Here is an 11,900-nt window from a genome sequence, read left to right on the forward strand (position 1 = left end):
TGCATTTGGGATCACATTTTGTTATTATTATCCGTGTAAATAGTGTAAGAACAGGTGGAATCGGCCTTTTTGGTGGCCTGGTGCCAACACTTGTGCTTTAAACAGGCAGTATAAACATTTAATATGTGCATTCCATACTTCTATGCAGTATCCAATAACTTTCCCTTTAGTTTTTTCGCATCTATTGACGGCTAACAGCGGCATCTCTGTTACTCCCAAGAGTATAGGCTACTTTTGTCGATGACTTTGCTGATCTATAGAAGAACGTGTAAAGCCGCCCGGCCTTTGATTGGATGCCCCATATAGTAAAAATGTAATTACGTTCCTCCGGCGGTCACTTGCTTTGAACATTAGGTCGCTTTCAGCTCAGGCCTCAATTAGAATGAGTTGATTTTGTGAGATCAACAAAAGGACCGAGCGAAGCCTTATTAAGATCTTCTGAGTCTTTCAGAAACAGTTAAGGAAACACCGCGCCCTCCGTGATATTCTGTTACCGTATTTTATTGGCATTTCTTTGGGAAAGTGAGGCTTGAAAGGTGCTTTCTTTGATTCTCTGAGGCTCAGACTCTCTATGTGCTGATTTCGTTTTTTTTTTCTGGAAGGGCCGAGTTTTTCTTCACTCCCTTTCACGTTTCCTCTCCGTCTGCCTATTAAACTTTACGCACACTATTCTGAAATGTAATTCTAAGTGGGGATTAGCCACTCATTAATATTCATTAGGCGGGGTAACAATAAAAATTAAAATAGATAAAGTGTATAAATTAAACTTTTTTGCTGCATTTTACACCGCTTCAAATCGATGGACAACACGAATCGATCGCTAAAGGGAGTCTTAAATTCTGTATCAAACGATACTTTGTGAATTTGCGGTGGAATTTTTTGCGTGATGTCAGACATTTCAGTAAAGGCCTTGATGTCCTTTACTGCTTGGATTTTGGATATGCATAGCTTTAATTATATTACACTGTTTAATCCACGTTGATAAATTTTGCATTTAGATGAATTAATAAATGAATACTAGCCTATTTAAATATGCGATAATGTCACTTTTGTCATTTTAATGTAAAAATGTTTATTTTTATTTGTTTGGAAAACGTACATTTCAAGACTCAAAACAGTTATAATTTTAATTAAGCTTTTAGACAAATATATTGTTTAGATTTTACACGACTTCCTGTGTCTGTCTATATCGCAATCGTTAAGTCTTTCGGTAAAATAGTATAATTTAAATGGTTTAGGCTTAATATGTTTAAAGCTCACTCTATAGCCTACCTTAATTTTAAAACGACTTTTGTATGTGAAGCCCAGATTCTAATATAGCCTATTTTCCCATCTGTCTTCAATTTTAGGAAATGTTTAACTGTATTGTCTACAATTTTCTCTATATTTTAGGTCTTCTCGAAATTCTAAAGATTTACTTGTACGGAGCTTGTTCTTGATGTCTTTAGTCAGCGCGGGGTGGGGCTTTAAGGATGTTCAACCCATGGACTGGCTGGTACAGTTGTCAATCAAGCAGAGACTGCGCGGCGATTGGCTGGAGTGGGCGGATCTGCAGGTGTCCTGCGCTCTTAGAGAGGCAGGGTTAAGAGAAGGTGATCAATCTCCATCCGTCTACATTAGCAATCACCTTAAACTAGTGACAGACACGAATGAGAAAGCCAAAGCCAACGAGTTTAATGTATTTGGTTTTAAACCCCGGGAACACTCTCTGAATAGACTAGCCTACAACAAGTCCAGCTAAAGGCCAGACACGTGCGTCATATCAACATTGCTGCGTATCTGCAGCTTTGAGGAGAGTTTTAGACGACATTTATTTGGTGAGGTTCCTCGGTCGGTTTGCCTTTCTGAACTCTTGCATTGGTGGATATTTTTGTATCTTCTGGTCAGACTGCAACAATTCAGGAGAGGAGAAGGACGGAGGGTTCTGGAAAAGGTAAAAACAATTGCGTCTTTTAATTTAGATTATTTTCTCTTTTTTTTTTTTTGTTAACGTTTAACACTTTCACAAAACGGAACTAATACAAGTTTCAGTGTTAAAGTTTGTGTTAATATTGGCAAAACATTGTTTTCTATGTAGATAAATTTGGTCCTCTTGAAAGGAGTGTGCAAAAGTTTTTATTAGCCTATTATTATTATTATTATTATTATTAATTTTATTTTTTGTTTCCTTCTATTCTGTGTACCGACGTCAGTATTGTTTTTAAGTTACGCTGTAAACAGTCTGGTAATTGTCATAATCGCTTAGAAGTACATTAATTTAAAAATGAATTAAATCTAAAAAAAAAAAATAGCGACCCGTCTGTTTGAAACGAACGCGAGTAGTTTTGCAAAGATCAACTCATCACCGCAGTGTAAACCAGCTCAATTGGAGAGGCGTGTTTTGGTTTTTGTTAATTTATTTTGGTGATAAGGCCAAGAAATTAAGGCGTTTCCCCAGAGGTCTAATCTGCATTATAATTGAGTTAATTTGCACGTAGATGTGTTCTTTCTAACTAGTCTTTACAGAGTAAAGAATAAGCAAGGAATAGATAGGAATACACAGAACTCTATAAGCGGTTCGGTTCTCTGAGCACGGGGCCCATCCACATTAATTTCCCCTATAGGTAACCAGTCGTCTCCTAAATTTAGTTAAACATTGAATGACCAACAAACTAGTACAACGCGTTAATAAAGATTAATTAATTTTTTTTTATAAGTAGGCCTACTTTGAAACAGCACAGATTTGGTCTTAAATGCCCCGTTAAGATAGACAAGCTCCGCAGAGCCGTATTTAAAATTTTAAATCAGTGCTTTAAAAATAATGTAAAATAAATAGTCAACGTTTGCTAAATATTTTATATGCGTGTGTTTTATATATGCATGTGTTTTATTATATATATATATATATATATATATATATACACACACACACAATTATATACATGTACAATTATAGAAATATTTAGGAATGCAATTATAATTTGCGTGCTGGTATGCCGTTTTCACCATTATGCCGTCATTTTTTTTTAGAAAAGAGAAATAAGATTCGTTGTCATTATTATTATTATTATTATTATTATTATTATTATTAGGCTACATTAGGCTATTATCGAAAAAGGTTATAGATAAATTCTTAGTTATTTTAAACCAAATTATTATTATTATTATTATTATTATTATTAGGCTACATTAGGCTATTATCGAAAAAGGTTATAGATAAATTCTTAGTTATTTTAAACCAATCAATTAGGTTGTCTATCGCTTATTTATACTTTCTCGTGTCGACACGTTTAATTTACTTAGCATTTTTCGTACTTTCTTTTCCTAGTTAAGCATATCAGCTGTTAATATTATTTGTGTTATTGCAATCGCATTTCAGTAACATAAATTGGGTCCGTCCTTCGTCAAACTGCAACATCGGGGGAAATCGAACTATTGGCAAGATCTGGGGGGACCCGTGACTGCCTCTAGCATGATGTCATACCTCAAACAGCCCCCCTACGCCATGAACGGCCTGGGGCTGAGCGGCGCAGCCATGGACCTGCTGCACCCGTCCGTCGGATACCCAGGTACACGTTTTACGAGCATTATAAACTGTTTAACGCAGCGATATACGCGAGCATTGTATGCGAGTATGAATCCCGTCTTTTTTTCCTTTCTTTCATTCCTAATTTATTTTTTATTTTTTTAAATAAATTTATTAACTGTTTCAGGCACTTCAGTTAAGGGGAAAAAATTATATTATTGACATTGTACATTTTTGTTCCTAACTTGCTGGGCCTAACATGCTTATTGCATCGTCGTTGCAACATGTTTTTTAAAGATAATCCACAAAACCTCTGTAAAGTAGCCCGCTACAATTTTTAAACCGCTTTGAGGTCAAATAAATGAAAATAATAATAATAATTTCCGAAAATAGTAGGCTACTTTAAAATGTCCTGAAGCTATTTCACATCTAAGCAGACATTTCCACTATTTCTATAAAGCGTAATATTGCTATTGTGTGTACACTTATGACCTTTTTTCTTATTATTATTTGCAGCAACACCCAGAAAGCAGCGGCGGGAAAGAACGACATTTACGCGCTCACAGCTTGACATTCTCGAAGCGCTCTTTGCCAAAACTCGATACCCGGACATTTTTATGAGAGAAGAGGTGGCGCTGAAGATCAACCTTCCCGAGTCCAGAGTTCAGGTACATGTAACCACTGAATGTTTGAGAACATTTTTTTTTTTCTTTCTAAGAAACTATTTAATCTATGACAATTTTCCAAAAACGTTAGTTATGCTCAGCTGCTCCCCCTACTGATTTTCGTAAAAGTTCGTAGTAGTTTTTTAAAAACACACATAAGAGTCTGTAATAATAATTGCAACAATTGTAAAAAAAATAAAGAAATAATGTTGCTATTATTATTATTATTATTATAGACTCCTAGGTGTTTTTAACATTTTGTCACCCTAGTTATACAGCCATTACATAACTAGGGTTAATTGCCAGGTGATTTCTGCTACTTTTTTTCTTTTTCTTTCTTTTTCTTTTTTGATATGTTTAAATTATGCAGCATGACAGAATTGAATAATTATGCTAGAATAATTTGTACTCTCCAAACCAAAATAGTGTTTGGTGCATTTGTTTGTGCATATTGAACTGATTTTACTGAAGAAATGTGGATATTTAGACCAAATGGTACTGATGAACACTGTGATTAAAAGGCTCACTCTACCTTGAAGTTGATGTAAATATCAGTGATGAGGAAATGTAAAATTCCCACAGTCTACTGTAGATTTTTTCATGCAAATAATGCTTTTTCTGAAGTGATCTGAGGCCTAAAGGAGCAACCCTCTGTCAATTTCCCAAGCAATTTTATTTGCTCTTAATAAGCACATGAAACAAAATGCTTTACACGGTCAGACCCTCCTTCCACTATTGAATTACCATCTCTGCGGAGAAACTCAATAGGCTGCTATCACCCAGCCGTCTACAAGCACTGAAATTAGATCCACACAGTAAAGCAGAAAGGCCCTGCATGCAAATTAAAGCCAGGAACTGGTAATAACTAGCTATTTTCCACTCTGATGTTGCACAATGGCTCTCCAACATGTCCTTCAGACATGCACGGAAGGTCTCCATAATCATTTAATGGAGCTCTCTGTGTATGCGTGTTTGTGTATCGGATATAATGGACTGTGCTATCGTATTTTCATGCCTCTGTTTTTTTTAAAGGAGTTGTTCAACCAGAATTTTAAAGCATATTTTAAGTGTTTGTTTCCTCTCTCTGTCCTGCAGGTGTGGTTTAAGAATCGGCGTGCTAAATGTCGTCAGCAGCAGCAGAGTGGCAGCAGCACTAAAGCTCGGCCCGCAAAGAAGAAATCCTCACCCACCCGGGAGAGCACGGGTTCAGAGAGCAGCGGCCAGTTCACCCCTCCTGCCGTCTCCAGCGCTGGCTCTTCCTCCTCTTCCTCAACCAATAACACAGGCATCAGTAGCACCTCTACCTCTATCAGTACTGTCTCATCAATCTGGAGCCCTGCCATTTCTCCGGGCTCCGCACCCCCATCTGTCTCCCTGCCAGAGCCCGTCGCTTCCTCAAATGCTTCCTGCATGCAGCGTTCCGTCTCAGGCACAGCCGGCTCCTCCTACCCCATGCCCTACAACCAGACCACCGGCTACAGCCAGGGCTACCCGACTCCTTCCAGTTCTTACTTCAGCGGAGTGGACTGTGGCTCCTATCTGGCCCCCATGCACTCTCATCACCACCACCCTCATCAGCTCAGCCCTATGACAGCGTCGTCCATGCCCACGCACCCCCACCACCACATCAGTCAGTCCTCAGGACATCACCACCACCATCATCACCAGGCCTACAGTGGCACTGGCCTGGCCTTCAATTCTTCTGACTGCCTGGATTACAAGGAGCAAACGGCCTCCTCCTGGAAGCTCAATTTAAACACTACAGACTGTTTGGACTACAAAGACCAAGCGTCCTGGAGGTTCCAAGTCTTGTGATCTGATTTTTTTTAATGCCCTCTGTTTTCACCATCTCTCTGTTTTAATAGTGTGCTGAGTTTAAGGGAAAAAAATATATGGACAAAGATTTGAACACAATATTTAGATGTGCATCACATTTTGAAAAGTGAGCCCCCCTTTTTTTTAGAGAAAAGAAAGGGGGAAAACGGCAAAGTTGTGGAGGGAAATGAAAGCTAGTTTTCCCTTTTTTGTTCTTCCCTGAAGAGACTTAATTAGATTTACTCGACGACCCAGAGTTCTGGTTCTGAAGTGTTCTGCCGGACTCGCGTCACTCTCCTGCCTGATCTGGATTACCGTTTTTCTACACGGGACACTGAATGCTCAGCGACCGTTTTACCTCCACCTCTCAAACCTGTACAGCTGTTTCGTTTTTCTAAATATGGTTATTTTTTAGGATGACAGATTCTAGTCAGCTTAACGGAGCTGAATTGTGTACATATGTATTTGGGTCAGTTACATTGACCATATTTAGTTGGTGTTACTGGATTTCAAATGGTTTAATAAGACTTTGAAACGACTTTATGTAAATATTTTTCCCAAATAATCCAAAGATCAAGAATTGGCCGCTGGTCTTATTTGATATAACGAAAACCAATTTTTGTTACCCTGAAAAATAAAGATAAAAATAAATAAATAGGATTTTATATTGAGAACACCATGTGGAAAAAAAATAAAAATTTGAAGAAAAAAACAAGACTTAATTATACTTTGGACATTTTTAGAGCGGGGGATATTTGGTTGTGATATTCCAAGGTAACTAGCATTTGACGATTTGTTGCGGTGGAAGAGTACGGGCATGATTAAAATTGTTGGATGCATTTAACAGCACTTGGTAGCACCTCTACCTCTATCAGTACTGTCTCCTCAATCTGGAGCCCTGCCATTTCTCCAGGCTCTGCACCCCCGTCTGTCTCCCTGCCGGAGCCCGTCGCTCCCGCAAACACCTCCTGCATGCAGCGCTCCGTCTCAGGCACTGCTGGCTCCTCCTACCCCATGCCCTACAACCAGACCACCGGCTACAGCCAGGGCTACCCGACTCCTTCCAGTTCTTACTTCAGCGGAGTGGACTGTGGCTCCTATCTGGCCCCCATGCACTCTCATCACCACCACCCTCATCAGCTCAGCCCTATGACAGCGTCGTCCATGCCCACGCACCCCCACCACCACATCAGTCAGTCCTCAGGACATCACCACCACCATCATCACCAGGCCTACAGTGGCACTGGCCTGGCCTTCAATTCTTCTGACTGCCTGGATTACAAGGAGCAAACGGCCTCCTCCTGGAAGCTCAATTTAAACACTACAGACTGTTTGGACTACAAAGACCAAGCGTCCTGGAGGTTCCAAGTCTTGTGATCTGATTTTTTTTAATGCCCTCTGTTTTCACCATCTCTCTGTTTTAATAGTGTGCTGAGTTTAAGGGAAAAAAATATATGGACAAAGATTTGAACACAATATTTAGATGTGCATCACATTTTGAAAAGTGAGCCCCCCTTTTTTTTAGAGAAAAGAAAGGGGGAAAACGGCAAAGTTGTGGAGGGAAATGAAAGCTAGTTTTCCCTTTTTTGTTCTTCCCTGAAGAGACTTAATTAGATTTACTCGACGACCCAGAGTTCTGGTTCTGAAGTGTTCTGCCGGACTCGCGTCACTCTCCTGCCTGATCTGGATTACCGTTTTTCTACACGGGACACTGAATGCTCAGCGACCGTTTTACCTCCACCTCTCAAACCTGTACAGCTGTTTCGTTTTTCTAAATATGGTTATTTTTTAGGATGACAGATTCTAGTCAGCTTAACGGAGCTGAATTGTGTACATATGTATTTGGGTCAGTTACATTGACCATATTTAGTTGGTGTTACTGGATTTCAAATGGTTTAATAAGACTTTGAAACGACTTTATGTAAATATTTTTCCCAAATAATCCAAAGATCAAGAATTGGCCGCTGGTCTTATTTGATATAACGAAAACCAATTTTTGTTACCCTGAAAAATAAAGATAAAAATAAATAAATAGGATTTTATATTGAGAACACCATGTGGAAAAAAAATAAAAATTTGAAGAAAAAAACAAGACTTAATTATACTTTGGACATTTTTAGAGCGGGGGATATTTGGTTGTGATATTCCAAGGTAACTAGCATTTGACGATTTGTTGCGGTGGAAGAGTACGGGCATGATTAAAATTGTTGGATGCATTTAACAGCACTTGCCTTAATTGCTCTAACCGGAAAATAAATCATGTGGATAACGAAATGTGGTTTAAGGAAGAATTCCCAAATGCCAGTGAAATGCTGAATGTAGGCTACTGCAGGCGCAGATCATTACATTCATGTCCGTAATAAAGATCAGTTAACTACCAAAATATCACATGACTCCTGATTGGGGTATGTCCAATTTTAACATCCAAAATTTATTTTCGTGATGTTGCAAATGTTTTCAACTCTCAACAAACGAATAAATAAGTTAAAAATTCAATAAACGCACCTCAATTTTATTTATTTGGTGAGATGCTGGATACAGTTTGGATTTAGAACGAATTTTACATGCCTAATACTTCCTTTTTTTTTTTTTTTTTTTTAACCTGTGCACCATATCGACAGCCGAATGATTATCTGCACTAAACGTGAGGAAATTCATTGGTTTATTTTAATAGGACTGTGAGGATTTTAAAGTGTGTGTGTGTGTGTGTGTGTGTCAAATCGCATGCCACTGATTTATTTTTTTATTTTTTTATTTAATTATGTGGAAAGGATTACGTTTTTGCTCCTCCTTAATAAACCGGTTATTTGCTATGGATATGGATGCTGTAAATGTGTGTGTGTGTGCAGGGGTGTAAAAACTGATTAAAACTTAAACCGTGGACTTGAACTAGGCTATGTTCATTTGGTCTTTAGAAAACATACAATCGTTTGAAGGTCTTTTGTGCAAACTTGTTAAAAGGCCACGGCACCGCAAAATTTCTTAAATATTTATTAACGCATTTGATCAGGTCGTAATTGAATGCGCTCGCGATAATTGCTTCCCAGCAGAATCTCCGCGCGCTCTGGAGCACAAGAGCGTTTCGCCAAAATAACCCGGAGCGATTTCGCCTCTTCTGATTCGGTAATGACGTGGGTGGGTCTGGGTTAATGGGTCAAAAGCGGGAGGGAGGCAGCCGTCAGGCACCGGGCCATTAAAGAAGTAGCTGGAGAAAAACAAGGGCTCGGCAAAGCTGTTTAGATGAACGTGTTCGAACAGAAAAAGTTTTCTTTTGGTCGATTAAGCAGCGGATAGAAAGAATGTACACAACCCATTCGACTTTAATCAGCTTCGGTGTTTTTGTGTGCTAATTATTGATGTGTTGGCCTGGCAGCTGAATCAACACCTGGCTCAGGAGAACATTACGCGTATTTGTTTTACAGTGCTCGCATTGAGACGCCACCGCAGCTCAGCGACACTACATGAACATGAATGGATTTGTACGATTTGCATCAAACAAACATTTGCGTCCTGTCTACCTGGGGAATAATTTGAGGAGCTCGAACACTCCCTCGCGTGGAGCACCTGCTTAAGCCCGAGGGGTGAGAAAGAGAAAACTTTAGGGCCTGTTCGTTCTAACACTTTCAACTGACGCTGGCATAATTCTGGCGAGGTGAATCCATGTCCATTAACTCAGAGAGTTTGTCATTTATTTTACACTCTATTAGTAACCGCCAACAATGATTTTTGGACGCAATGCTACCGGAATAAATCATGCTCCAGTCTTCAGATGTTTCGTCCTTATAGCCTACACTTGTTGGCAAGGCGGAAGACGAGTTGTCCGGCTACATATAATATTTGACTGGGTTTCTAAAACGTCACGCCTTTAATAACAGCCTCTTACGTCATCATTTAAGCACTCATCAACTGCCAACGTTCATCCAATTTTATTCATATTTTGAAATAGGCCTAGAATGATTTTCGAAATTTAAAGCCTGGCATGTGACGTTATTTTAAATTAAAGTCGAGTTGAATGGTAGGGATACAAGAGGAACATTCTCATAATAATTTTGCTTAAACTTTTTAACTAATGAAAAATAAAAGAACAAAACTAAATTTAATTTTAAAACTGTAAAAAGTAGGCTATATAGTAAACAACGATAAAGTGATTAAACCGTCTCACTTAACCTGTATTGGTCCGATATTTCGCGTAGCCTAGGCTAGGCTAGGCTATTTTGTCCCAAATAAGCCGTTCTTTCATTTCAAATTTCCGTTCTGAGAACGATCTCAGCTGTTATATTGTCATTTACTCAACCAGAATATATTGTTTAATCAGTTTTCACCTGGAGGGCATCTGCCTTTGACAGAAGTTTGAGTTATAGGCTAATAGCTACTATAGGCTTCCACAACTCAAATACAATATAGGCTATACTGAGAACGCTTTACGTTAGTTTTAGTCTCATTTTCAAATATTTTATTAGCCTATTATTATTATTATTTTAATAAAAACTTAATGATTCACACTAAACGAATACAATTATTTAAACTAAAAGAAAAACTATTAGAGCAAAAAGCTTGAGAAGCTAACTTCCCTCAGTCAAGTATTTTTTATTTGTTCTTTTTTTGAAGGTCTGTCCTCTAAACGTAGAATTTTCTCTCATTTCATGAGGCGGATAGGACGCTTCCATTACTGCTGTACGAGGCAATCCACTCTCGCCTTGCTGATATGCTCATATGTCCAAATGTCATCCGAGTGGGACTGCTCGTCCACAACTGGCACCATATTATTACATGTGAACACAGTAAAAGAGATTACTGACCAAAACCATTAATGGGAAAACGGAAGTGTGATGAGCGAAGGGTTTGCTGAGATGGCGAGATGCTGACTCCAGGCCTCCGTGAGTTACAGAAACGCTGAGGGTGGGAAAACCACCAGAGGGATTTATTCCTACAGTACTGACGCGGAGGTCTTAGGAACAGATGGCAGACGGCAATATGGCACTTGGTCAGGATGGACACTTGCTGAGCTCATATATAGCTTTAACTTTAACTCCGTAGCTGACCATACATTCACAGTTTAGGTAGGCTACAGACTGTAGCTCCTATTAAACTATAACCTTTTAAGTTATTTGGGTCAACGTATTAGCGATTTACTGAGTTTGTTGTATTAACGAAGTAAATCATTATTTTAAAAAAAGATTCATACAGTCACTTGAATACAGCTCTTCAATAAAATGTATTTATTTTTATTTTCAACAAAATCCAAACGATCTAATTAAATGCTGAAATAATTTTAAAAAGTGCTTGCTTTTAAATAAGCAGTGAAGAATTGTATAACAATCATTAATTATTATTGTTGTAGTTGTTTATAAATGAAAGGCGCGTTTTGCTCGGTACAGGAATAATAAGAACAGTTTGATATATATTGCAGAAAAAATATGACCTATTTGAACAAAAAATGTAATTGAAAAAGGTTTGAGAACGTTATACGCTCCTGGTGCAAAGGAAATTCTTGGTTTCACAACTTTTTTAGTTGACATTTTTAGTCAATTAAAAAAAAGGTAAATTGTGATATGGAATTATTTTCTTTATATGGAAGAAAGAAATATAAACACACAAAAAGGTTTAATGTGCTAGAGACTGGAACAGATCTCTCCGTTAATGTAGGCTATAGGCTACCATGTTTTACCACTCAAGTGTTGGCTGACAAAACAGTACAATCCAATCTGAGTGGTGACATAATTGATCTTAATAGCAGCAATTAAAATGGGAAGAGTTAATTAACTCTTAATTGAGCTGAGAACAGTTTGTCCAGTTCATTTTTCTCATATCAAGTGACCAGACTGTGACGTCATCACCTCACTGTCTGAAAGATGGCGCTCAGATGAACCCTGAGGCCTGGTGTGAGCTAGTGAGTACTGAAAACCAGTTTGCTC

The 11,900-nt window shown here is 38.4% G+C and overlaps 2 protein-coding genes across 2 annotated transcripts; both read left to right on the top strand.

Moving 5' to 3' along the window:
* The first annotated feature begins 1,590 nt into the window (after nucleotides 1-1,590).
* LOC107689810 (homeobox protein OTX1 B-like) lies at nucleotides 1,591-6,823 on the top strand. The gene is made up of 4 exons (XM_016487975.1): nucleotides 1,591-1,933; nucleotides 3,359-3,548; nucleotides 4,022-4,173; nucleotides 5,266-6,823. Exons 2-4 carry the CDS (start codon nucleotides 3,452-3,454, stop codon nucleotides 5,983-5,985), a joined length of 969 nt encoding a protein of 322 aa, XP_016343461.1. The 5' UTR covers nucleotides 1,591-1,933; nucleotides 3,359-3,451; the 3' UTR covers nucleotides 5,986-6,823.
* Nucleotides 6,820-8,570, top strand: LOC107689827 (homeobox protein OTX1 B-like). Its single transcript, XM_016487989.1, has one exon. The coding sequence runs from the start codon at nucleotides 6,820-6,822 to the stop codon at nucleotides 7,360-7,362; it is 543 nt and encodes a 180-aa protein (XP_016343475.1). The 3' UTR covers nucleotides 7,363-8,570.
* The last annotated feature ends 3,330 nt before the right edge of the window (nucleotides 8,571-11,900 follow it).

This window comes from Sinocyclocheilus anshuiensis, unplaced genomic scaffold (genome assembly GCF_001515605.1).
Source record: "Sinocyclocheilus anshuiensis isolate Anshui unplaced genomic scaffold, SAMN03320099.WGS_v1.1 scaffold918, whole genome shotgun sequence".
NCBI classification, from domain to species: Eukaryota; Metazoa; Chordata; class Actinopteri; order Cypriniformes; family Cyprinidae; genus Sinocyclocheilus; species Sinocyclocheilus anshuiensis.

Coding starts and splice junctions, on each gene's coding strand:
- LOC107689810 (XM_016487975.1), top strand. CDS start 3,452: ATGATGTCATACCTCAAACAGCCCCCCTACGCCATGAACGGCCTGGGG. Junction 3,549..4,021: donor CCCGTCCGTCGGATACCCAG/GTACACGTTTTA, acceptor TATTATTTGCAG/CAACACCCAGAAAGCAGCGG. Junction 4,174..5,265: donor TTCCCGAGTCCAGAGTTCAG/GTACATGTAACC, acceptor TCTGTCCTGCAG/GTGTGGTTTAAGAATCGGCG.
- LOC107689827 (XM_016487989.1), top strand. CDS start 6,820: ATGCATTTAACAGCACTTGGTAGCACCTCTACCTCTATCAGTACTGTC.